This window comes from Dermacentor silvarum, chromosome 2 (assembly GCF_013339745.2).
Source record: "Dermacentor silvarum isolate Dsil-2018 chromosome 2, BIME_Dsil_1.4, whole genome shotgun sequence".
In the NCBI taxonomy this organism is placed as follows: domain Eukaryota; kingdom Metazoa; phylum Arthropoda; class Arachnida; order Ixodida; family Ixodidae; genus Dermacentor; species Dermacentor silvarum.
Window position 1 is genome coordinate 32,431,996 of NC_051155.1, and position 27,162 is coordinate 32,459,157.

A 27,162-nucleotide genomic window follows, 5' to 3' on the forward strand; every position below is an offset into this window, starting at 1 on the left:
TAAACATATAACTTATGCCCGTAATGCTGAAATGGCTGATACGCATTTACCTTAATATTTTAATCCGCGAGGCACATGCCTCGAAATTCATGATCATGTAGATGTGTCATTTTAGCGCCACTCGATACAGGCTCATCAGACTCGCTTCTTGATTATCTCTTATGTTTTTGTCCTCTAATTTAGCGCAGAAGTAGCTATGAATCCGTATCTCTTAGGATATTACGTGATATTGCAACACGGCACCACACAAAACCGAAACTCAAAACTTGTAATATTGTGCGAAACCACTTGCTGATCCAAGCCAAGATTCATGCTGAAGCCATAACCAGCCATAAATGTACAGCGCGCGTCTTTTGCAGCAGCCCGCTCGGTTTACGGCTCTAGCATAGGCTAGGGTCACTCTAGCATAGGCTCTAGGCTCTAGCTGGTTGCCCATCAAATCTGAATAGCGGTTGTACTGCTCGGACGAACACTAGCGCTCCCTTCGACCGGAACCATGACGGATGACGGCTACGCTGTCCAGCATTTTGGCGTCTCGCCGAAGAGTATTGTTGACTGTGGTAAGGCGGTGACATTTGCTTAAAACGCTGCAGCCGATGCAGTTTGTTGGCGGGCGCTGTCGTACTACTTCCAGCGGAAGTTTACTGCCTAGTTTACTTTGACAGTGGTGTCGCGAAAGGTGTGTGATCGTACTGGGTCGGAGCTTACGATGTGAAGGCGTGGAGCGATTGCTCACGATGCGATAAAGTCGTTGCTTTTGCAGTGATTGCCTACCGAGATTATCAAAGTTTAATCTCATACTTAGTTCCCGTCCAGCGGGCTGCAAATCTGTGTGATAACTCCCCCCCCTCCCCCCCCCCCCCCTTTTTTTTGTTCGTAAAACCGGCAAAGTCGTCGTCCGCCTGTCTCTTCTAGTTCATATTTTTCGGGCAAAATTAGCGTTCTGGCGACGCCGGCAGCCAACGTTGAAGCTGTATCACCTTTCCACCACGCCTGCATATACACGTGCATCAATGGGAAGAAGGAAAATAAAGGCTCGATTTTTTGTTAAGACACAACCACATGATGCCAAGGAAAGCAATGTCGACAGTTCAGCGAGCTGGGGACAATTCACCTTAACAAGTGAAGCAGTGCACAGAAACACGACACAAAGAAGCAGAATGAACGGACAACCGCTGCACTCGCAGCTATGTGTTATTTAAGGAAAGCAGTGCAAACATAAATGTACGCACCACCGTGCAACAGTGAATGGCACAATTTAATAAGATAACAGCAACAAAACAGTCATATTTGACAGCCATGTTAGTATGTCGCTGTATGAACACGGTTGTCAGAACACAAAAGATCGCTACAGAGCGACATTCATTTTCAAATAAACGAGCAATGGGGTTGCTTGCTGCTTTTGAGGGAAACTACAATTCTTCCGAACCATAAATCAGCGAATCAGAAAAATCGGGACATTTCATATCGCAAAATGAAGAGACGTGTATTAGCCAACCATCTGTCATGCTAAATGAGTGCGAATTGTCATTTTTGGAATGCCAGTAAAAAACATTGTAACGGTTGCTTTCAAACAAGAATGTTTTGTTCCTGTTCTTTTGTTAAATAGTGTCATTCACTGTTGCATGGTGCTTATTGTCACATAGTGGTGTGTATGTACATTAACACTGCTTTTTTAAAATAGAACATAGTTGCAATTGAGTGCAGCGGTTGTCTTGGCCATTTATTCTACTTCTTTGTATTGTCTACTGTGTGGTAATTCATGCGTTCAGATGATGCGAAGGAAAGCATAGAGGAAATTACCTGTGGTTTTATTTGAATGTAGGAGTGATAAGGTAAATGGCGATATGAAAGTGCACGAAAAAGCAACTTACCTTGAGCAATGTTATTACAAAGTTATACCATGGCACTGCGCTCCCCTTTGTCCGTCCCTGTCACTGGACAAGGATTGGATTTTTTACGGGTAGTGCTCCAGGAGGGCATGTGTAACCAGCAAATGGCGGCCACAGGAAGGCACCCGAGATGATTATAAGGCGGGCGGCACAGGTTCTCCAGGGCACACAAGGGGGATTACAGCTGGAACCAGGGTACCCTGTGGGTTTGGGCCGCCGAGGCCGGATTGAATTGGAAGGGGAGGTACACCCGCTGGCACATGGAGGCCTTGGCGAGCCCCGAACCTGTGGACCAGTTCAGATTGCAGCTGTGATCCTTCCCAACTCCTTTGGTGCACTAGGTGCAACACCAAACTATAATTAATAATGAGACATTGTTACAAATATGCAAAAAGCATGCCAGCTGCGAGGCACCAGCGTGCACAGCCACCAACTTCTGACGCTAAGTTCATCGTTACCACTTTGAGTATATCTTAGTTTCATGCATACACATGCATGAAAATTTATAATATGCTCAGAGTGATGAATACATTATAGAAAAGTGGGGGTGAACGTACGATGTTTAGAATATAGCACACAAAATTGCAAAGCAGCAGAGTTACCAATACGGCAAATGAAGTACAGAAAAAAGGATGAACGTATAGTATGGAAAAGGTTCGCTGCAACATTATCAGTTGCAAGTGCTTGTGTCGCAATGTCTGTTGTGTTGTATTCATTAGAGCGATTTAGAATAGGGGCCCCAAGAGTTTGGGGCCCCAAAGAGCTTTGCGGGTGCTAGCGTTGGGGCATGCAGGAGTGAAGAGTTTTAGAATAGGGCTTTGCATTTGCAAATAGCGTCTTGCACTTGCAGCGCCACTACGGTGTCAAAGAGAAACTGTTACAAATATTAAGATAAACTATACCATTTTATAAGAAGAGTAATTTTGACTTTCGCGCTTTTGCTTTTAATAACATTTTAGAGGTTATTCTAATAACAGCAAGTGATTTGTTGCGCTTAATTTGGAGTAACCAACTTTACGTGCCTTCATGAGCCAAGCTAATCCATGTTAGGCCTACGAGCCATGATATTGACAATCAAATTCGGAATCAGCGGCATCTAATGGATCAATCTTCATTACACACGTTAGTTGAGAGAAAGCGATAAACGCAGTCACTTTTCCTAGCTCACGAATTTCATGCGTTACCACGAATTGAGCCTAGTTTGATGTTCGGTGAGAGCCGTGGCTTCGATAGGCGCCGCCATGTTTGTTGACGCAATGCTTTTGAGGCCGCTATTGGGGCTCCCGCTAAATTGGTGAAATAGCGTGCCCGACACAAAACCCAAACGCAGTGGTGTCGACGCTATTTCTTTGGGGCCCCTATTCTAAAACTTTCTATTGCCACTGCCATATGGTGTTGTACTACATCGCCCCCTTCTCCAAAGTTTTCAGCAAATGGAATGAAATGCCTGTATTATTTGACAAGCATAAGTGATTCCAATCTTGAGGAATGCCTTACGCATGCAACAGTGTGACTTTGTACTATACCATATGGCAGTGTGGTCTGCTGATTTTGTGCTGGCACCTATAGTGAGCAGAAAAAAACAGGGCCAGATAAATAAAAAGAGGCCAGAGTGATTCTGTGGTTCTCAGATAGCCGTTTTCTTAAGTGGTCAAACTAAGGGTTGCAGGGTTTTTGGCCACATTCTTGCCTCGTTGCTATGGCAGATATCTTGACATACTGCATTGCATGATAAATTGCACAAACATATGCGCGCACACTTCCTATGTTCAATTTAAAAGCAGCCTGCAGCCCTTGCTCGAAGAGAGTGCTGTTTGCATGGGCTGTTCTTTGCAAGTTCTTTGTTACTTATTAAAAGTTTGTTTTTATATTTCAGTTGTGTGTCTGGAAAATGTTTTGAAATAGTGAGCAGGGGGGGCAGCAAGGCTATACCTGCTACCATGGCGTTCAATGAGGGGCCCAACACAGGTCAATTTCTTACTTAAAAGGCAAGAGCTGTAGAGCTCCTGCTCTTGCTGGTAGTTTATAGTGAACGACTGTGTGAATTAATGCTTCATCATATTTGCATGCCTGACCTGTCCGATCATACTGCAGTCAGGAGTTCAGTTTGTGCTGTGCTTATTTTTTATTCTTCATCAATTTTAGTGGTGCTGAAGTGTAGTCGATGTTGGGCAGCTACGCTGTGAGACAAAAGTCTTCCGATAAGGCTAGCGTCCAGTAGATCTGTTGCCAGTAGACATGCAGCATTTCTCATCTTGAGCATTTACAGCATGTATCGTAATTTTGGGTATTGCCCACTTGATCATATTGTCCAACAACCTGGTGTGGTATCTGACTTAAGTGGCCAATTCAGCATGTGGTTTTATGCGCTTGGCATCAGCAGAAGGTGTAGCTCTTTTTCTTTCCTTTTTTTTCCTAGTGTATAATGTCTGGTTTGACTACACCGAGAAGTGCCTAGATGCCCTCAAGACCGCACTAGAGGAAAAGGTGAGAGATTGTCTCTTATGGTCTTTAATAATCTCTTGATTTTTTCTAAGTGCAGTTGACACATGCTGTCTACATTTAGCGAGCATAAATTTTCCTTCCTGTAGTTATCAAAAGTCATCGGAAATTCGAATCTTATGAAGTCGAGTGAAATGTAGCACAAGACAGCACTTCGTGCACAAGAGAAAGTCACAATTCACCTGGCTGCAGCAGAATGCTACAAAAAGACTCCTTTTGGTGTACGTGAAAAGTAAACTTCTCATTTCAATGAAAACATGTCCTGTTCTGGGGACTGAAGCTGGCACTGCTGCCTTCCTAAGTCAGTCCGCTCACTATCTGAGCTAACCAGGAGGCAAGTAGATGACAGTGCAAAGCACAATAATCACCACAAATTGCTTGAAGTTTGAAACAAATGAAGAGTTCATTTGCAAGTTGTTCTGTAGGAAAATAAAATAAATTGGCCAAACTGCATTTTCTTTCATATTAAATTGCGGTGCAGCTACTGTTTTATTGCTTACTGTTGCTTACTAATGATTAAGTGGACATAAAATGTCTTTGGAGGCATGGTACTATACTGGTAGAACAGTAGTGGCACCCAACCATTAAAGAAATGTGTCTCGCCTGTCAATCAGTTCCAGGTCTTGGTACTGTGATCAGGCCCAAGACCATGCACTGTATGTGCAACGACACACAGGGACCAGACCTACAGTGACATGAGCTGAGCTGCGTTTTCCTCAGAATGCAGTGAAATGTGTAACCACATGTTGCAAAATAACAGCCCAATATGTTTGCCTCTGTGAACTTCCATGCAGGTCTAAATAATAATTTTGTTCTTTTAGAAAAAAACTTGGAGAATGCTTAAGCTTTGCCTTTAAGAGTGCAATGCGACAGTATTCAAAGATCCCTGACTGCTCACGCTTCCCGGCAACTGCAGCTTATGTAACCGTAATGTTTACCGAGAAACGCTGGCGGCGAATGCTATGCATGAAGGCAAGCTTTCTAGGAGAAACCCAGCCTCCTGCGTGGGCCGATCCAGGAGGTAGTGCACAGCTGTGACAAAAAAAATTACATCATTTTCAGGTTTCTGTTATTGTTTCAAACTTTTAATATTTCAGCCTGAGAAGATTTAACATAAAAGGCATGTGCTGTCAGGTGTTTTCTTTCATGACATTTGTTTGTGGAAATTCCGAGGAATAACTTTGTCAAGGACTGTAAGACGAGGTATGAGCACTTATAGTGACAGAATATGGTGTGGCAGTATAACCCGCATATACTGCATGTCATATAGCAAGTCATGGCATATACATTTACCTAAATATATTCAGAAATTTTAGCTCAGAAACAACGGTGCCAACACCGGATTTTCTGTGACACGGGGCCTTTGACGCTGTTGCGTTAAAATGTGTCGCTCAGGCGAATGTTGTCTGTCTCGTTAGCCTGCCTCCACAGCAGGACATGCCAATGTAGGTACATGTTTCTTATTGCCATTGGGTGGGACCTTCAGACCCACAGTTAAAAGGTGATGTTATGTGTACTGTTGTGCCAGTGTAAAAAGCAGTGTGCCTGCTGATTTCTGAGTGCTGCAGCTGCAAGTTTTGTGCTGTAGCGTAGAGCACTGCACGGGCCCGGGCCGGCCCCAAAGCCCGGGCCCGGCCTGGCCCGCGGGCTGGGCCAAGCCATCCGAAGCATTTGCCGGCGGGCTCGGGCCGGGCCCGGGCTTAAAATAAAATAAATTGGCCAAACTGCATTTTCTTTCATATTAAATTGCGGTGCAGCTACTGTTTCAAGCCCAAGCCGCGGACCCGGGCCGGGCTCGGGCTTGAGGCCGCGGGCCCGGGCCGGGCTCGGGCTTGAAGCCACGGGCCCGGGCCGGGCTCGGGCTTGAAGCCACGGGCCAGGGCCACACTGGGGCCCGCTCATTGAAGGGCCTAAGTAGGCCTTCGAGCACACGCGACCGTTATGCATTGCATTGTTCAATGCATTCTGTGCCAAGCTGAAGTGACACGTGCAAAATGACTGTCATCATCATCATCAGCCTATATTTATGTCCACTGCAGGACGAAGGCCTCTTCCTGCGATCTCCAATTAACCCTGTCTTGCGCTAGCTGATTCCAATTTGCGCCTGCGAATTTCCTAACTTCATCACCCCACCTAGTTTTCTGCTGTCCTGGACTGCACTTCCCTTCTCTTGGTATCCATGCTGTAGCTCTAATGGTCCATCAGTTGTCCATACTACGCATTACATGGCCTGCCCAGCTCCATTTTTTCCGCTTAATGTCAACTAGAATATCGGTTATCCCCGTTTGTTCTCAGATCCACACCACTCTCTTGACTGTATATCTTATCAGATGACTATATCTTATCAAAGAAAATAGTAAAACAGATGAAGTTGTCATTTTTAACAGCGGAGCTGTTTCAGCTGGGCCTAATGTGTCTGCTGAATCCAAAAATTTGGGCCGATCCTGGCAGCAGTGCAGAAAGGGTCCAAGCGCAATGGCACATACCCCTGTGAACTAGTGAAGCTGAGCCTGGATAATTTAGCTAAGAATGGTGGGGACTAATTGCCTATCGATAGGCAATTGATAGCCAATCAATAGCTAGTCGATAATCGATCAATAATCAATAAATTCCCGAAAATGCTGGGGATGACTTGGTAGTGCTTAGCCTGGCCAAAAAGCCAAGACTAGCTAGGTGCCCATCATCTCCGCTGTCTCTTTAGCATTGTGCTGCCAGTGCAAGCAGCGCTAATTTTTTTTTCTTTTCTGCAAAAACGAACATTGTTTCTGCATAAGGAAAAATAAATTGTACAAAGAACCACTCCTCAAACCATTTCCATGTTACCGCTTTTGCGATCGCACTATTACCAGTGTCGATACTATGGCATTATTTTAGCGCTAAGGCCAGTTACTTTTATGCTTCAATACATACAACAGCGTTTTCCTCAAAAAGTTAACTGGAACGCCCATGCATTTCGTTGGACACTTTGAAAATTAATATCTCGAAACTGGTGCAGTCCTGAGAATTCGTTCCAAGTGGATACGCCTTGCGAACTCGGTGGCTAGAATTCATAGGTTGAAAGATGTGCCGTAAAATAATTAATTAAAAAGGTAATTTGCGTAATTATGTTAGATATTCAATTAGGCATTTTGACCAACCATTACGCCATCCATGTCAGAATTAGCTTGGAACTACATAAAACAATTAGCCTCCTTAGAGAGTCGTCGCATTAATGCGAACACAAGAAATCCTCAGATATGGTCAATTCCATACTTCAGAACTCTCTATAAGCATCAGTCGTTAATACATTACCTACCATTCACTTTGAACAGATACAAAAATGGCGGTAATTTCAGTGAGAGAACTCAGCTGACACTTTGGTCGCTTGTAATGTATCAGATGTGATTATTATTCAGCCTTATTGTATGGTTCTGAGTAGATGATGTAAATCCTGTTTCGTTTTCTGAGCAAATGTTGATCTTGTAAAATTCAGTCTCATGCTATGTTGTATAGCTGGTGTTGCGTTGTTTTGTATAGCTAGTATTGTTATTGTAGTGTTGTTTAAAATGCATTCTGTTAAAACTTTTTCCAATTCGGTTAACTCGCCGTGACGCAAATATTCTTTGTCTTTCCGTTCATAGCTATTTCGTCTATGAGGAATTCCAGCGATAGCTGGAAATATGTGAATATTGTGCATGTGTGCACACTGTTTGCTGTACTATTGCCTTGCCTGGTCTTTTGGATCACGTCAAGCTACATATGTAGCTTTTAGTCCAAAATGACCGTCCAGCATGTAAACTGGACAATAAATTGATTTGATTGATTTCGTCGGACACTTTGAAAATTATTATCTCGAAACTGGTTTAGTCCTGAGAATTCGTTCCAAGTGGATACGTATCGCCTTGCGAACTCGGCGGCTATAATTCGTAGATTGAAAGATGTGCCATAAAATCAATAATTAAAGCGTTAATTATCGTAATTATCTTAATTCTTCAATTAGGCGCTTTGATTTCTCGTGGAAGTAATGGCCGCCTCATCGAGTAGTTTACATCAAGGATTATAACTGCGCTATCTGCCACAGGCAATCTTTAAAAATTTGGTTCTGCTAAAATGAAACACCCTGTATATTTGCATGCTAAATGACATCATAGAACCATATCGTACAAATCAAGGTAAGTGCATGCTCACCACCAGAAAAAATAGTAGCACAGGCAATGGGCCGGATTACTGATGTTCCCATGGGAGAAACAAAAATTTCGGCCTTTTATTGCTTATATACTGCAGCTGATTAAACCTCGAGAAGGTAGGCTGACAGATATGGTACAATCTGTAAGTAAAAAAAAAGAATTTTTTTCTTACAGGCCGGGCCTGGTCATACACACGCGGGCCCTAGCTAAGCTTAGTAATGAACGCCGGGGCCCGGGCCAGGCCCGGGCTCAGTAACACGAGCCCGGGTCGGGCCCGGGCTTAGAACCACGGGCCCAGGCTGGGCCCGGGCCAGGCTCGGGCTTAGTATTACGGGCCCGGGCTGGGCTCGGGCCTCGTAAAGCGGGCCCGGGCCAGGCTCGGGCCGAAAAATCAGGCCCGTGCAGTGCTCTACTGTAGCGTAGCATCAGGTGTGGGGGCCTTCCCCAACCCGTAGCGCGTATAATCGCAGCTACGTAGGGTTTGGGCGAATAATGCAACAAGCGAGTCAACTCAACAACGTTTATTGCTGTGGGCAATAAAACACACTTGCAGAGGGAAGTCTGCTCTGTATAATAAGTAATAAAATAGGCTTGCCTCATTGCGTGTAGTAGTCACGCAAACGAGGTCACTCACGGGTTGCAGCGGGTAAATTCGTATGGGGAGGTAGGTGTAGCGAGGTCAGAGAGCCCCGGGGGTCTCTCGGTCGCGCTCTTTTATACCTTTTTACCTTTTCGCGAGGGGAATGTCCTCCTGGCCCGCCGGATACTTTCCCTCTTCCCGCGCGGGCACGCGCGTCGCGAGAGGTGAGCGAGAACCGGGAGAGGGCAAAGTGCATTTCTCCCGTGTCCGCCCGGCTCCGTGCGCAAGCGACGGCGAGCGCCCGCGGGAGAAGGTGGCAGCGTGTGCTCCCCACACAGGTTAATGCACAAAATTGTTTCTCTTGCTCTCCAGGCCTCCGGCCACATTGCCCCCGATGAGCTGGAAGCAAGTGTGGAGTCCATCTTTCCAGAAATGGTCACCGCATTTAACAAGAATGCTGACAAGTTGGAGGTGGGTACCATGTGAATGAGGTGATGTAGTCACTTGTATAAGGTAGCAAGCATTTGAAAGAAAAGGTACTGATAAAATCTAAAGTCATGAAGAAAGTAGCGCATGTAGCATTGGTGATAGTATTCTTTTCAGCTTTGATCTTTTGAGGGGATTGGGACATTCAGCTGCTTTCATGTAGGCTTTCAGTCAGGCAAGGTATGCGACACTTTCTATTTCTGTATTGACTCCTTCAGTCGTACAACACCATTCTCTCATTTTACAGCACTAGTAGTGATTAGGGTTGAAAGTTTATGGTAGTTTCTTGGAACCAAAGCTCTCCACGTTGTTAATGGCAGTCGTCACTTCACTTAATTTTAAGCTCTTTCTGGTCCACAATTTTTTCAATCAAGCGAAAATATTATGACGTACATCTGAACGACAAAGAATAGGGAAAACAAAGAAAACTTTCTCACTGGCGTGCTTTGGCAATAAATCGGAAGGTTTTTCTCGTGAACTACAAACAAATCAACAACTAAGCAGCATGTTGTTCTTCAGACTTCTCAGTTCACAATCATAGTGGTGCAAAATATGACCACAGGTTATTTGAAGACCATTTTTGGGCCACCCAATGCAGGTGATGTGCCTTAGTTAGCAGGCTCCAAAGATGCACACCAGGGGCCTAACCTCAGTGTGATGTGACATTTGGACATTTGTGAAATACGTATAAGGGAGAGCCATATTTATACAGTGGAATCTTGATACGATCTTCACGGGAACTGGAAAATGAAGTGTATCATCTGAAAATCGTATCATCCAATGTAATAATAAACTAAATCATATTATCGGGGGGAAAAAAATGTATCATCCCGAAAAACGTATTACGCAGAATCGTATCAACGAGGTTCCGCTGTATTTGGTGCAAAGTCAACAAATTATGCTATTAGCGTTGCTGACCTACATTTTTAAGAATGGTTTTGCTGCTTGTTTTTCTCGATGTGTGCTATTTCCTGCAAAACATAGATTTTTTGCAAAAATCATTCACGCAGAAAGGGTTAAATGCTATCTACTTTAAAATGGGACACACATGCGTCATTCTGGTGTCAGTAATGCGAGTACTACTTGCTTGATGCTATCTCAAGTTGGGCAACATTGGGCAGCACCTGTTATGCATATGGAAGAGGTAGTTGAATAACTGATGCTAGTGAAATTTGAATTCTTCTTTCTTGACTTACATCAGTCGTAGTCATTTTGAAGATAGCCATGGTAAGAGGGAACTGACTTAGCAAGCGTTCGTGACAAGCTGGAAATAAATTAGTCCTTGAAATGAACAAATATATTTGGATCTTTACCATTCTCTGTGTGAGCAAAAGGGAAAAGAAAGGGAGTGGGAGGGCATGGCAGTAGCAAGTGCACACGTGAGCTGAAATGAGCAGCATGCATACACATCGGTGAATTTTTTCACGAGCGAGTGCCTACACACTTCACCTTGTGGCTGCTTGCTTAATGATACTGCAATTCCAAAAGCAATAAATTTTTTTTTCATCTCCTACAGAATCACTTTCATGTGAAGCTTTCTTTTGCTAATGTGCATTCTGTTTGGGAAAAATCTGTGAGCAGCACTGTTGGTGTAAAAAGTCTGACAGGGTGTGCAAACGCCGAGCGAACTGCATTTGTGTGTCATCTAGTGACAAGCTCCTGCTGTGTACCCTCCGCGGGATATGCCCGTGGTGGCAACTATTGCGGTAATGCACTAATACTAAACTGAAATTTCCCGCTATCACCCTTTGCTGTGGCCATGTCTGGAGCTCTTACATTGACATCACACAAGTGTTTCCTGAATTGCTTGTGCAGGAGTTCATGAAGCGCAACATCACACACGTGCCATCGCACGTGCTGCTCCCCGAGGATGATGCGCATCGGCAGTTGCCCGACGAGAGGAAAACGAGTGTGTCCTTCCTTAGGGCACAGCTCAGGTCACTGCACAGGCGCATTGCTCAGGTAAGGCAGTGCCACCACACATTGTCCAGACTGCTTGCACAAACAAGGTGCTGTCTAGCAATTGATTTACTGCACAGGGAGGAATGAATGACATAAATTCACTGCGATGGCTCGGTGGCTATTGCGTGACACTGCTGTGCACGAGGTCGTGGGTTCGATCTCGGCCGTATTCTAATGAGGGCGGAATACAAAAATGCTCGTGTACCGTGCCTTAGGTGCACATCGAAGGACCCCAGGTGGTGGGAATAATCCGGAGGCCTTCACTACGGCATCCCTCATAACGCACTGTGCAGTCTAGGGATGCTAAACCCCATAATTTAAACGCAATTTTTAAAAGATGCTACATACATACATACATTAAAACCTTGTTAATTCGTATTTCACGGGACCAAAAAACAAACAGCCAAATTAACCAAATGTGGAATTATCGAGAGTATCAAGAAAACAATAAATAATTGCTTGCTACGCCAATCTGCCTTCATTTACTAAATAAATTTGCAACCCTTGATTCTATTTCGCATAAAATCTATGCAGAAGCGGCAATTCTCTTCATCTCGTGACTGATTAGCGCTCGCAGCAGCGTAGGCCTCGCAACTTCCTTCGCAGTGAGGCCTATTTGGCTGTGGCGCAAGACCCGCATCTTCATCCGAGTTGACATGCTTTTCAACCGCGCGTGCATCCCGATTATTTTTTTCCCAATGAGCTGGCCGGCAACTGATAGTTGATCCATCACAATGTAGCCACATGTTTGATGCCAGGGTGCGGGCCGCGATAGAATCTTTCTTCATCCTCGACAGCTTTTGCTGTGTTTCTTACATTGCATGAGTCAAAATGAAACTACTGCTTGCCGAAACTGCTGTGGACGAAACTGCGGTTGCTATTGCTGTGATCATGTATGCATGGTGACTATGCAGTTCTGAAGACAAGCGTCCAACGTGCGCACATAGTCAAAATGAAACTACTGCTTGCTGCAGCTGCCACAGATGAAATTGCGGTTGTTATCGACGCGATTGGGAATGGCAACCACGCAACTCTGAAGGCACATGACCGACGTCTGCACTGAGTCAAAACGAAACCGCTCTGCTTTCGCGGCGCCCCGTACTTGTTGCGCTCCAAAGGTTGTCTGAATTAACCAGTGTGTGGACAAATACGTCCGAATTAATGAGAGGTTGATGGCCATTAAATAATGCATACGGCCTGCCGGGACCAAAAAACGAGTCCAATAATCTATTATCTGCTGAATTTACGAAATAACGACGGTCGAATTAGCGAGGTTTTACTGTGTATATACAGTGTAGACCGCTTATAACATAAGTCTCCGGAGTCGCGAATATCTGCACTATAAGCGGTACCGAACTATAACCAAAACAACGATTTTCAAGCCCTGCACGTATGCAAAACACGTAGACCAAGCATGTAGACGTGCTTTGTACTATCGCGCGCACATCGTTATTACGTTTTCGCCAGTGAGCTGGCGAAAACATAATCCCGATGTAGCTGGTGCTTTTCAAGTTTGACAGCGTTGAACCGAGTCAAAACGAAACAACTGTTTGCCGCAACCGCTGCGGAAAAAACCGTGACCGCTATCGGCGCAATTATGAACGGCGACTTTGCGGTGCTGAAGGCACGCGCCCGACGCACGCACCAAGTCTGGACGAATTAACTACCATTCGCTGCAATAACTCCAGTCGAAACCGCGGTCGCTATCTATGCGATCATCGATGGCGACTACGCAGTTTTTTAGGCACGCGGCCGACGCGCATACCGAGTAAAAACGAAACTACTGTTCACTGCAACCGCTGCGGAGAAAACCGCGGCCGCTATCGATGCAATCGTGGATGACAACTACGCAGTTACGAAAGCCCGTGGCCAACGTGGTGTTATGTGCAGCGGTAAACGCAAGAATACAGGCTTTAAAGACACAAATAGGCTCGAAGCGTTCCGGAATTGCTGTCATTCACGTACGATTTCAACTATGGCTGTGGCGATGCGGACTCCGCCGCTTCGTTTCGGTTGGACGCTAGTGCCGTTCTTTCTGTTTTACGTAGCACATTTGCGGCGCTCCTCGCTCACCGAGCTCCGAAAGTAGGCCGAATTAACCAATGTGTGGCCACATAAGTCCAAATTAACCAGAGTTTGATTGCATTGAATAATGCATACGCCAGCCGGCAGCACGCACCTTGTTGAGAAGCATGCTCGCTGCCGCACTTGTCGGCGAGATTTTCCCGTGGAAACCGCATTATAACCGGTATTTCGTCTCACGCGGCTGCACTGTAAGCTGTATGCGTATACATGGAGTTCTATGGGAGGGTAAAGGGGAGTCGTAAAAAGCCGCGTTGTAGCCAGTTCTGCACTATAAACGGTTACGTTATAAGTGGTCTATACTGTATACAGCTTAGACCACTTTTAACGTAACCATTTATAGTAGTATGCTGTAACGCGGCCTTTTCTGACTCCCGTTTACCCTCCCATAGAACTTCATGTATACGCATACCGTTTGGATGCACAGCAGTGGAAAAAGGAGATTAACTTTTGTGTTTTGCTTTTCTTTCCATGGCTGTGCATTCTTTCAGTTGACAGTCAGCATTTGTGTTGCCCTTTGGTTCCTTGTAGTGTACGTGTCTGCACACCTGGCTTTCAGTCATTGCCACGCTTGAAAGTTTTGCTCCCTTTAGTGCATAATATTGCCACACAACAATAATTGCCATCAATTATGGCATGTGTGTTTTCTCTGTGTACCACTGCACACCTGGCACTTTCCTGTTAGGAATGTTGTATGTGCAACAAGCCAAGTTGACTAAAACTATTTATTTGTCTTTTATATACATCGTTAAAATTAGTGCAGGTGAAGTTGCACACAATCATAGGTATGCAACCACTCTTTTTGATGACCAGTGGATCAATGAATGAATGCATTGCTTAAAATGGCATGGTGACAGGCGCCACCACGCTGACAAGTGTATGCACAGTAGGTAGATTTGGCAAAAACAGTGGTGGCTGTGGCAAAACAAATGTGACCATCTTCGACATGTTCCGAAAAGAATTTCCGTCTGCTTTGGCGTTTTCACTCTCTTTTCGCTTTCCCAATGTGAACAAAGCCAAGAGGATTTTCAAGCAATAACCGTTGTGCACAATTTCTCAATACGGTGCAGTAAAATTGCGTTAATTGACTCCGGTTATTTCGATTTTTCATTTAATTCGATCCCAACTGATGGTCCCGGCCGACGCCCATGTATTTATATGGGCCTGAAGATTGGTTAATTCGATCTTAAAATTGGTCTTTGCTGGATAATTCAAACTTGACCAATCAGCACGCACGCACCTGACCCCTATGCGGCCCCATTAGCGACACCTTTAGTGACAGCGTTTGTCTCGGCAGAGCTTAAGGGACAGTGAATGCGTTGAACACCCATCATCTTTCATCAAAAACGCCTATGTTCTGTCTGCCGTAGGAGGATTTTCAAGCAATAACCCTAGCTCATAATGTCTTATTACGCTATTAACCCGATTCTAAAGCACACCTTTCTTTTCTTTCTTTTTTTTTGTTCAAGAAGATTGGGTCGAAAATTGCTTGCGCGGTGCCATCGGCCGTGAGACCAAAAGCACCTGAGCTGTGTTCGTATGCTTTACCGCACAACACAGGCCCATTGCAACAAAGCTGACTTTAAAAACCGTGCAGCGTCACTGTACTTGGAAAACCGGCCGTTAGTGTGCTACACATTTTAGACCCTTGCCCAATTTTCTCGATAAAAGATCGGGTGCGTGTTAGACTTCTACTCTGTTAAAGGGCCACTCACCAGGACACATAGGAAATTTTCGTTATACGCTGGAAGTTGTTATGTGCCCTCTAGGGAGCGTTTTACCACCATAATTTTTCAAATTGATTCATTAATTGTTGAGACAGAAATATTTCAGTGCCGCTAACCCATGATTTCAGGAGGCGAGTGCACTGCCAAGAGACACTCTCTCCCCTTGCCCCGTCTTGCCTCCGCAAGCGAGATTCCTTCCTGGCGTTCTCCCATATGCTGAAGCCAGAGTATCACGTGACGCATACGTCTCGGGCCCTGCCTCTTTTTTACTGCGAAGCTGTATATGGCTAGCCGATGTGTCCGTCTTTCGCCTGCACGCAGAAACTATCATCATAAGCAATGTCTCGAACGTCGTTCGATCAATTTTGTTGGTTCCGTCGGGTTTGAATTAATGGAAGTCGACTGTAGTTGCCCGACATTAACACGCGCCTTTAAATAAATGGTCAGAAAATTGCTTGCGCAGTGGAATCGGATACGAGACCAAGACTGCCATCGGTGGCGTTCGTTTGCGTTACCGCATAACATGGATGTATTGCACCGAAGCTTTTTCAGTCTACAACCTGTCTGCCCGGATCTAATGTTGTACACAAACACCGAAGAAAACGAGCACATGGCCGCGATTTTGTAGTGATGATTTATGACTTATTCTATACTGTACTAGTCTTATCATCCACCACTCACGGGCGGCTGATCTCGTTGATAACACGAGCGGACCGTCGCACTAACCACTGACAAAGCGAGATAAGCGCGAAAAGGCATTATTACCGGAAAGGCATCCCTACAAAATACCGGCCCTGGATAATATCGCGGTAGCTTAATTGATAAAAGCACTGCATGTGTAATGCGAAGGATGTGCGTATGGCCCTTACCTTTGGGAAGTTTTCTTTTCGCCCACTTTTATTTCCCTTCACTTTATTGTTTTTGCATTTAATTTAAACATACCAATTAACGTCTTGCTATGCTTTCTGTGGCATCATTGTCACTATGTATGGCTGCGATACATAGTGACAATGATGCCACAGAAAGCATAGCGATGCGTTAAGAGACAGGAAGAGAGCGGTGTGGATCAGAGAACAAACGGGGATAGCTGATATTCTAATTGACATTAAGCGGAAGAAATGGAGCTGGGCAGGCCATGTAAGGCGTAGGATGGATAACCGGTGGACCATTAGGGTTACAGAATGGATACCAAGAGAAGGGAAACGCAGTCGAGGTCGGCAGAAAAGCAGATGGGATGATGAAGTTAGGAAATTTGCAGGCGCAAGTTGGAATACGCTAGCGCAAGACAGGGGTAATTGGAGATCGCAGGGAAAGGCCTTCGTCCTGCAGTGGACATAAAATATAGGCTGATGATGATGATGGTTGCGATAAACAAGAAATCGAGTCTCTCGCATCCCATTACTCTTCTCGTTTATTGCAACTAAAGGGAATTTTATACACTACTCTGATATGGCACACTGTAAACCTGTTTGTATGCCTTCATAGCACCTGTAAAGTTTTCTTATTCACTTCAAATGTTCTGCATCCAACTTACTGCCAACTGTAAACATGTTGACCTCAGATTGACTGCTTAATTTTTTAAGCCTGTGTGACAGAGGGTGAATGTAAGGTATACCTGTGACACCATGTTCTCCTTACCCTGTTTGCTTGCTGCTACCTTTGCATGAACTAGAAGATGTGATGTAGTACCCTTTTCCCACAGTCATCGTTGCCATAGCAGTGTTGAGAAACATGCTTCTAACTAAACTCATGACCTTGCTGATTCATTCTGTTCTGCCGTTGTTCATTCTGTGCACATGACTTACTCAAGGAGGACTTGAGGAAGGACGCAGCTACTCTATTTTTTCTAACTTTTAAATGCTTAAAAAAAATTGAGCAAAGGTTAAATTATCTGTGTGAGTAATGCCAGGACGTGTGATTGTCCGTGAAAGTCATGGCAATATCTAGAAACTGAATACTGTTTTGTTTATGCATTTTCTGTGTGAATTGTAACCCCCATCCTTTTCCCCAAATTCATTCACGCCAGCAATAATCCTATCAAGTTCTTTTGTGACGATACAGTGGAATCTCGTAGATACGATTCTGCATTATACGTTTTTTGGAATACAAGGTCTGTTAGAAAAGTATCCGACCATACTTTTTTTTTTTGCGAACACCTGATGGATATGAAACAAGTGCGCTTGCAACAGCCGACCTTGAACCTTCGTGCGCATGTGCGAATTTTTTCCCGCCTGCCGATAGCGTCAGTCACTGGGACGCAACGTTTGAGTGAGGTAGTGCGCAGTGCTCTCGACGGTTTTTTTATTGCAAGGAAATCGATGGAGCGACTGGAGCAGCGCTACTGCATCAAATTTTGCCAGAAACTGGGTGACAGCAAAGTGGAAACCATTCGGAAGATTCAGAAGGCTTTCGGTGACGATGCTATGAGCAGCACACAGATTAAGGAGTGGTACAACCGGTGTAAAGACGGCCGCACATCGGTGGAGAGCGAGCCAATCTCCGGTCGACCATCAACATGCCGGAATGACCAGGTCATTGCCGAAGTGAACGCTGTGGTGATGCGGGACCGTCGTGTGACTATCCGAGAAATTGGGGAAGAGGTGGGCATCAGCACTTTTTCTGCACATTCCATTATGACAAGATTTGCCCATGAAGAGAGTTACGGTGACATTCGTGCCGAAGCTGCTCACGGTGGAGCAAAAGCAACTTCGTGTTGAAGTCTCACAGGACATGCTGGATTCCACGAACAGTGACCCTGACTTCACGAACACCATAATCACTGGTGACGAGTCTTGGGTGTACGGGTACGACCCGGAAACCTAATCCCCAGTCATCACAATGGAAGCATTCCACGTCTCCAAGACCAAAGAAGGCCTGCCAAGTGCGCAGCAACGTCAAAGCGATGCTGACTGCTTTCTTTGACTTCCGCGGTGTGGTACATCACGAGTACGCAGCACAGGGTCAAACAATCACCAAAGAGTACTACAGGGATGTCCTCTGTCGCCTACGTGATGTCCTGCGGCGCAACAGACCGGAGTTGTGGTCAACAGGAAATTGGTGCATCCATCACGACAATGCTCTTGCACATTCCTCGCACTTGATTCAGACTTTTTTGGCGAAAAACCAGACTCCTGTAGTTCAACAGGCTCCGTACTCTCCTGATATGGCCCCTGTGACTTCTGGCTGTTTCCCAAAATCAAGAGGCCATTGAAAGGAGCGCGATTTCAGACAAGAGGACATTATGGCTGCAACGACAGCTGAGCTAAACTCCATTCTGAAAGAGGCCTTCTCGGAATGCTTCCAACAGTGGCAGCACCGCTGGGAGAAGTGTGTGTAGTCCCAAGGAGACTACTTTGAGGGTGATTAGGTTTGCAACACTCCAGTTATTCCAGTTTTTTTTCTTCGGCCAAAGGTCGGATACTTTTCTAACAGACCTCGTATAAAACTTTTTTTTTCTAATACACCATTTATTTTTCTTATATACGATTATGTTCGGATAATATGATTTTGGATGATACATTTTATTTTCCGGTTCCCGTAAAGATCGTATCCACGAGATTCCACTGTATTTTTTTGAAACTAAGAATTCTTACTGACTTGCTTAGTTTTTTGTTGCTTTAGTTCGTGAAAAAATGTTCTTTTGAGGCTTTCGTTGTCTTAAGTACAGTTGCATTTCTTTTTCAACAAATACTGCTATGAACTCCATGTGTGTACATTCAGGAGACTGCACGACAGCAGGCCCTTAAGGATGAGCTGGCCCGACAAGATGTATTGCGGGAACAACTACAAGCCAAGCTGCGGACCATTGAGGAGGTGGCACGGCAAGCAGCTGAAATTAGCAACAAGACCATCACAGTACCAGCAGAGGGTGTTGCCTGTTTGCACCCAGGCACTCAAAATGTGCCGGCACTGTGCAGAGAAGCTGAAGGTCTCTCAGAAGCCACTGGACAGTGGGGAGATGCATAGACGCTTCGATGCAGTGACACAAGGGATCTTGTAACTGTTGCTTGTGTTTAACATTTGCCATCACACATTGAAATCATTTATGGTATAGAGTGCCTTGAAGAGTATTATGGAAGGGGGAAGCAACGAAGTAATTGTTACAAAATTGTCGGTGACTTGCATTAGTCAAGTGATATGTGAACAAATAATTGAGAAACAGTCAGGTGTTACTTATTGCTTATTATTCATTAACCCTCACATAGTAAGGTCACAATGAATGGGATGGCAACAAAGAAATAAGTGCTGCTTCTTGTGATTGAATGAAAAACGCTTAATTTTGCTAATTATTATTTTTATAATTTTTTACCGAAGTTTTCCCAGGGAGGTATGTTACATAATTACTTATGTATCATTATATAGACATTTGATGGACCAGGAACTGCAGAATAAAACACAGTAGAATTTTATTAATTCAACTCTGGTTCATTTGATCTTTCCGTTGGTTCGATCCCCACTGAAAGTCCCGGCCAGAGTCCATGCTGCCTGGTGTTTGCTGTACTGAAAGCTTGATTTGACTGGGTTTGAGAACACTACTGCTCCCCACAACTCAATAGAACTTCTTGGGCATGTTGGTGGGGTTTACTAAACATGGTTTTTAGGCGCCCATCTTAGCACCCTGCAACCATGTTTAATAGCCCCACAACTTGGTCGGCTTTCAAATGAAACTGGTACAGGTTGATTCTGCAGTAGACATCCCTTAATTTGCCTCCGGTTAATGCAATTTTTTGGTTAATTTAATCCGGACCAGAAGTCCCGGCTAGTGCCAATGCATTTCTGTCGGCCCAAACTGTAGTTATTTCGATCCTAAAATTGGCCTTTGCGGGATAATTTGAACTTGACCAATCACCACACACATGCCGGACCCCTAGTAAACCCAGTAGCGACAATCTTTAGTGACAGCGTCTGTCTCGGTGGAGCTTAGAGGACAATAAGTGCATTCAGCACACTTCATCTCACGTTGAAAATGCCTATTTCCAGCCTGCTCTAGAAAGACATTCAAGCAATAACCTTAGCTCACAATGTGTGACTACAGTATTTAGCCGATTCTAACGTGCACCTTTTTTCCCAAGAAAATTGGTCCAAAAATTGACTGCGCGGTTCAATCGGATACGGAAAAAGGTGGCAGATCCCACACCCTGTGGGAATCGATGTTATGCGAAGCAGTGTGCGGGGAGCCTACCAAGTTAACGAAACGACCATAAGGGCACCAAGGCGTAGGCGGCTCTTTCATGACCTACATGACATGCATGTCATGACATTTATGTCATGAGTCCTCAGGAGTCACTTTAGCTACACCTAAGAGACCTTAAGGCGAAAGCCCTAGTCATGCAGGATAGTCATGCAGTAATCAGACTATGACTTCGACCATCAACCTTTAGCCTTTTCCTTCACTTGGTGCCCACGTCCGAACCCATTCCAATGGTTTTAAGTGTTAATCTTTTTTCGCTGAGTCAGTCATTTTTACTGAGCCATGCTCATGAATATGATTTCTACCATCATCATTTAGTGTTTCCTTCACTTATTACCTACATCCCAACCCATTTCAGTGGTTTTTGATCGTTAATCTCTTTTCGCTGACTCATTGTCATTTTTGCTGAGTCATGCTGATGACTATGACTTCTACCAGTATGCTTTAGTGTTTCCTTTTCTTAGTACCCACGTCCGAACCCATTTCAGTGGTTTTTGAGTGTTAATCTTTTTCGCTGGGTCATTGTTATGACCTACATGACATGCATGTCATGACATTTAGGTCATGACCTATCAATTATGTTCGTCATACACTCCTGTCATACTATGCCAATTTTGGTACCTACCAAGTTAACCAAATGACCTTGAGAGCACCAAGATCTAGACGGCTGTTTCATGACTTACATGACACACATGTCATGATATTCATGTCATGACATATCATGTTCGTCATATACTCTTGTCATACTAAGCCAATTTTGGTACATACCAAGTTAACGAAACGACCATGAGAGCACAAAGACGTAGGCGGCTAGATAGATGGATAGATAGAGAGATACTGTCAAAGTAGCAAATGTTCGCCAAGAAATGCTTCGCATTAAAAAAAAAAAAGGCTTCGCAGCGTTTGTGTGCTTTACCGCATAACATGGATGAATTATGGCGAAGCTGACTCTAGGAAACCGGCCACCATTGGGCAACATGTTATACCCTTGCTTATTTTTATTGCTAAAAAAATGTCGCAGTTTCACCCGAAAGGCGAAGCATCAATTGCGATAGCAACTTAGTAGAGAGCTATACGGAGTAAGGGTAGTAGTTTTATCAGCTGTATAAACTTGGACATGCAGCAGCACCAGCAACGCGCAGAACTGTTGTGGACGCCGTCGGCGTTTTGCCCGCGTTCGCATCGAACGCGTGTGGCGTTGGTGACTTTTGCCAGGGCCTCTGGGGCGGCTCGGAGGTTTTCGACGAGATCAGAACGGGAAACTCGTCGAGCAGTGTCGGAAGTCTCTACCACCTTCTCGCGTCGCAACGTTTTTGTATAAATACGCATTTGGTGCCGCAGCTAAACGTCCCGTCCCCCCACGGCCTTTCGCGCGACGGAAGAAGTCGCGTTGACTCTATATATATATATGGTGATTGTAAAGGAGGAAAGAGACGCTTAATTTTGCAGCCCTTCAGGGAGCACGGCACAGAACGCGCGTTTGTTCTCCGCCGTGCGTTCGCTCCCCGTAAACACGCTAGTCCCTCGTGCCCTTTCACTCACACATACAGCGTCCTACGCGCGGCGACAATTTCATCACCGTTGATGTCATACGGAACCTCACGGCGACGGCGGCGCCGACGGCAGAAATCCTCTTTGAGTGTCCATATAATTATTGCTATTGCAATAAAAATTAGGGGCAGCTTCACACTAGTGGTGCAAAGACTGGGCAAACAGCGAAGCTAGCGACCCCACCTAGCTTTATCTCGGTTCGGCCAAGTTTTTGCGAGGTTATGCTTTGAGACTCTGACACATTTTGCGCAAGATCACCCCGGAAGAATTGACAGACCAAGAAGCAACGAACACTCGGTCATTAAAGTATCTATCTGGACGCTTCTGGATGCTCAAACGTTTTTGCTTGGTTTCGCGGGCTCATAACTCTCGATCTTCTGCGAATCGCCTATGTTTCGGCGGCGCGATACTCGGGGTCGGACCGAAGTCGTCTCACTCACTCTCGAGTAGCGGCGCGGCGGCTTTCGCGCTGCACTTTCTCTTCTTCGGGAGTGACACTATTCTTTGGCTGCCCCATCTTTGCGGTGCTGGGTGCGGAGACAGCGGGGCTTTTGTTTTGCTGCAGCGGCGACACGGAGCTATTAGTGGCGAGAAGTTGGAGTGGCGCCCTCTCGCGAGTGACGTCACAGCCAGGATACCGCTCGCTCCGGCCGTACTTGTTGAAGGATGTTTCGGCTTTTTTCTGCTGTCATGCCTGAACCGCAGTTTCTTCAAAACCGCGTGAGTCGTGAAAATTTGTGGCTTGGATATCGCAAGCTATGTAGCGTTCAAGGAGTTTACTGGTTTTACAATGGATATATCCGCCGTGTATGTCCATAAATTTTGCGTAAAAATAATGTCTGCAAGTTCAACACGCGAAGTTATGTATGATGCTCCGCTGAACTTTTAACATTCTCTTAGTACTTAGCTGTGAGAGACATCGCATCTACATGGAAGAAAAAATCTTGATATTTGGTGTCGACATTATCAATCCGTGTTATGACAATGCACAGCGAAGCTTTCATCATGGTTCTTATCGCTCTGGTGAATTGTTCTAGTCAAATGTGGCCACCTTATTAATGCGTAAAAGGAAGAGTTAGGCGCGCATTTTGTATGAAAATGTTTGCTACTAATTTCACCGTTCTCTGAAACAGGCACCCAGAAAACGCATTGCTCACGGCTGTTAACACGACGGCGCGTCATGCATAGTATGTATATACTTCACGAATACCATAACAGCAATAACCTGAAACTATCAAAGAGCAAAAGCGGAGGGGGGAACCACACACGATTATCATCTCCTACTCGCAGGATGCGTGCCATTTCTTTTTGAACAGCCGCCTTCCGATAAAAGTAAAAAATTTCCTAGGCGGGAGATTGACAAACGGATACAGGTTGATCTGGTGTCTGGAACACACAGGCCTGGAGGGAAACGAGAGTGCGGACGCTTTTGCTCGAGGGCTCACGAACCGAGCAGAGCCTGGACCGTACTGTCAAACTCCCCCAAACATTCCAGGAGGAGTCAAGCAAGGAGGACAACGACCCATCCCGAATGGGTTCTTGCTCGCCAGCGCGGCACGCGACAAAAAGACAGCACCCCCCACGAATCAGAAGGGGAGGACGCCATAGACCTCCACAGGATGTACTAACATGGCTATGCTCAGAAAGGGAGAGCAACAAAATAGGGTCGGGCAATCGTGGCACCCATACGTGAAAGAAGGAAAGCACGGGTAGAAAACACGCTCCAGTGTGTTCACGGCCATGGCTTCTGGGTGAAATATCGAGCTGCTTTCGAGCTGCTCCACGTTTCTCACGCTAAGCTTTACTGCCATTTTCCTTTTCCTGCGAGATGAATTTGTGTTCGTGCTTACATTTGAGATTTATTTCGATAGGTTGGACTTAAGATCGGATCCTCCTCGGAGAGTGGAATCGAACCTTGGGGAAGTGAGCCAAGTATGCAGGTACTCATTGTGCTAATATCGAAACATGTTTGCCACAGTGACATCAGTGCACCACGTCATTTGAACATCACCCACCGTGTTAGCTTAGCAGGTGAGGTGTCACGCTGCTGGCTCGAAGATGCGGGCTTGATTCCTGGCCACGGCGGCCGCATTTCCATCGAGATGAAATGCAGGAAAACCCGTGTACTTTAATTTAGGTGCACGTTAAAGAACCTCAGATGGTCAAAATTAATCCAGAGTTCCCCACTGCGTTATGTCTCCCAATCGTAGCGTAGTTTTGGCACGTAGACCCCCAGCAATTATTATTAGCACATCAACATAGTTTGCTTTTTCACACTGACCAGTTTTCACAGGATTACCACTGTTATCAATTTGTGATTTACCTTTGCTCTTTGTGCGCCGTCGCGGCTTTTACCATTTCGAGCGAGCTACGTTCGGGACGTGCTCGTCGCCGAAAACGACTGCGCGCTTCTTATACTGTTGTGCCGTTTTGCGCAGTAATCATCTAAAGCTTTGCTTATGCCGATTCAGACAGTCAGTAGCATCTGTTGTCTGTCACGTTTTATTGTGATAGCAATTATATGGACACTTCTACCGAATTTCTGCCGTCGCCGTGAGGTTCCGTATAGATTTCAAGGGCGATAAAATCGTCGAACGAAAGCGCGCGGGGGACGCGCGCCATCACGGAGGGCGAAGCCCCTCCACCTCCGCGCACTATCACGGAGAGCGAACGCTCGGCGGAAAGCAAACGTGACCGTCGCGCGAAAGACCGTGGGGGTATGGGAGGGAGGGAGGGAGGCGGGGCTGCGCTGTGCTCCGGCACCAAAGGCGTATCTTGCCACTCAATCTCCCACGCGAAAGCAACAACGCGGGAAGAGGGGGGGAGGGGGCAGCTTCTCCTTTGCGCTTTGCCCGGGGATGCCGGTCGTCCGCACCGTCTCTTATCACCACACGGCTCTGACCTTTGTATGCGCTGTGCATTTGCCGCTCAGTTTCCGTTGAAGCGATAGACCGCGCGAACCTGCGCTTGCTGCCAGCGTTTTGACAGTCGTTGGCTGCGGTCATTCAGTGTGATTTATTCATGTTTGCTTGTGCGCGCTGACACCACTATTGTTAATTCAGTTAGTAAGCCAATGTGTCCAAGTTTATGCAGCCGATAAAACTACTATCCCTACTCCGAATAGCTCTCTACTAATTTGCTATCGCAATCGATGCTTCGCCTTTCGGGCGAAACGGCGACATTTTTTAAATGCATGTTCTTGCCGTGCTAGAGACCTAAGATGGCGGCCAGGTTGATGTAAATGGACACTATATAGAGCATGTACCAGCTAACCCGGGCCCAGCTAATTGAAAAAAAAATTGGAGGACGCTTAAGCTCCGCCTTTAAGAGTGGAACGCGATAGCGTTATCCCCGATCCGATCCCCGTTCGGATCGCATTTTTCTTTGAGTAGGCTTTACTGCAACAGCCCGTGGGAAAGCCAGCTTACAAAGGCCAAGCTTACACCGATTCCCTTAAAGTCGGCTTCACTTTAAATTGAAATGCATTGCTGGGAAGACGTTTTTCCAGGGGCAATATAAGTCGTCTTATATTAAAATGTGAAGGCCCTGTGACGCTTTTTTAATATTTTATTAATTGTTTGGCATTGCCCCGACGCGCGCGCGTGTTCAAAACGCATTAGGCAGGCTAAGCACAACTAAGTCCCAGTTTGACCTGCTAAAGATGCGAGCGCCATCTGGATATGATTTTCGCAAGTACCCTACCCGAGCGCGCCGATGTTGGTATGGTAGAAATGCTGGAAAAGGGGTTTGCGGTTGTGTTTCCTCGTAACAGAATTAGGTTTTCTCATACATTCAAATTACAATCCGATGCCACCATGTCCGTAGGTTGTGGTTAATTCGTACTTCACCAATTTTCTGACGGATTTCACTGTGAGAAATTCAATTTTTGTTCGCTAACACCTTGCGCCACGCGGAGGGCCTGCGCGGTCGGGGTGGTTAGGAATGATTTTCTCCGCCACGGACGCCGGCGCCGGATTTTCTGCGACACGGGACCTTTAACGCTGTCGCGTTAAAAGCAACTAGAAAACAAGATAGGACGATGAGACAAATAACGCGAGATGTCATAGCGCGAAAGACCGGTTTTGGTTAAAAAAAAAAAAAAAGCCGTGGGCGCGTCGCCGTCGCAGACCGCTGGACAGCTGAACTTGTTCTACGCTTTAGGCAGAGGTCACTTGAGAGGTCGATGAAGTTGAACATTATTTTGCGTTCACCACAGCTAAACGCAGAGTTCGTTGTTCATATTACTGCAAATAACTAAAAATAACCACTTAGTACTATCGCCGTAAAATAATATCACTGCGATTTCGCCATATGCAGCGATTCGCTGGAACTTGAGAGCTTCTGGAGCCAACCAAAGAGTGTTCGGTGTGCAAACATAATGTCGCTGTTGTTGAGGTCAAGGGTCGACCGCCACGGCGGCACAGACATTTTGTTGCGATGGGTTAAGCAAAAAGAAAAAAGGATTGCCGTAGTCAATGTGAAAATTTTTACACAGATAAAACTGCAATTAAAAATGGCCATATTTGGCTACGAAATTTTTGCTCTTTTTTGTTTGGCTACATTTGGGCTACAATTTCTCTAGCTTTGGGCTACGCCGCCTCGTCCGACCTGGCAACACTGTAACGGCGCGCACGTATATAGAAGGAAGACCGCGTGATATGTCAACGTGCGCATTGTCGTTCTTTTCACCTGTTGCGGAAGATTTTCGCTGGATATATCCCAGGCAATTTTTCAGCTCTGCTTCGAACATTCTGACGTCTCAACCGTCTAGTTTTCTAGTGCCCTTTATTTTTCCGACTACTTTTCTATACTTTATGCATTGGACTCGTACTTTTACAGCGAAGCTGTTAAGGGCTAGCTTCCCGAGGATCGTGTCCGCGTGTAGAAAAAAAAAAACTGATAATGAGCATTGGCTCGAGCGTCGTCTTTCTGAGCGCACGGCCCTTCCTCGCTCCCGGCCGGCTGAGCCCCATCTGTCTCTTCTTTTGCGCCAGTCGACTTTCTTTTATGCCGCGTTCCCCTC

The 27,162-nt window shown here is 45.6% G+C and overlaps 1 protein-coding gene across 1 annotated transcript; it reads left to right on the plus strand.

The window, feature by feature from the left end:
• The first annotated feature begins 416 nt into the window (after positions 1-416).
• LOC119441410 (uncharacterized) lies at positions 417-20,297 on the plus strand. The gene is made up of 5 exons (XM_037706035.2): positions 417-560; positions 4,312-4,379; positions 9,513-9,611; positions 11,442-11,588; positions 19,118-20,297. The coding sequence occupies exons 1-5, from the start codon at positions 497-499 to the stop codon at positions 19,361-19,363; spliced, it is 624 nt and encodes a 207-aa protein (XP_037561963.1). The 5' UTR covers positions 417-496; the 3' UTR covers positions 19,364-20,297.
• The last annotated feature ends 6,865 nt before the right edge of the window (positions 20,298-27,162 follow it).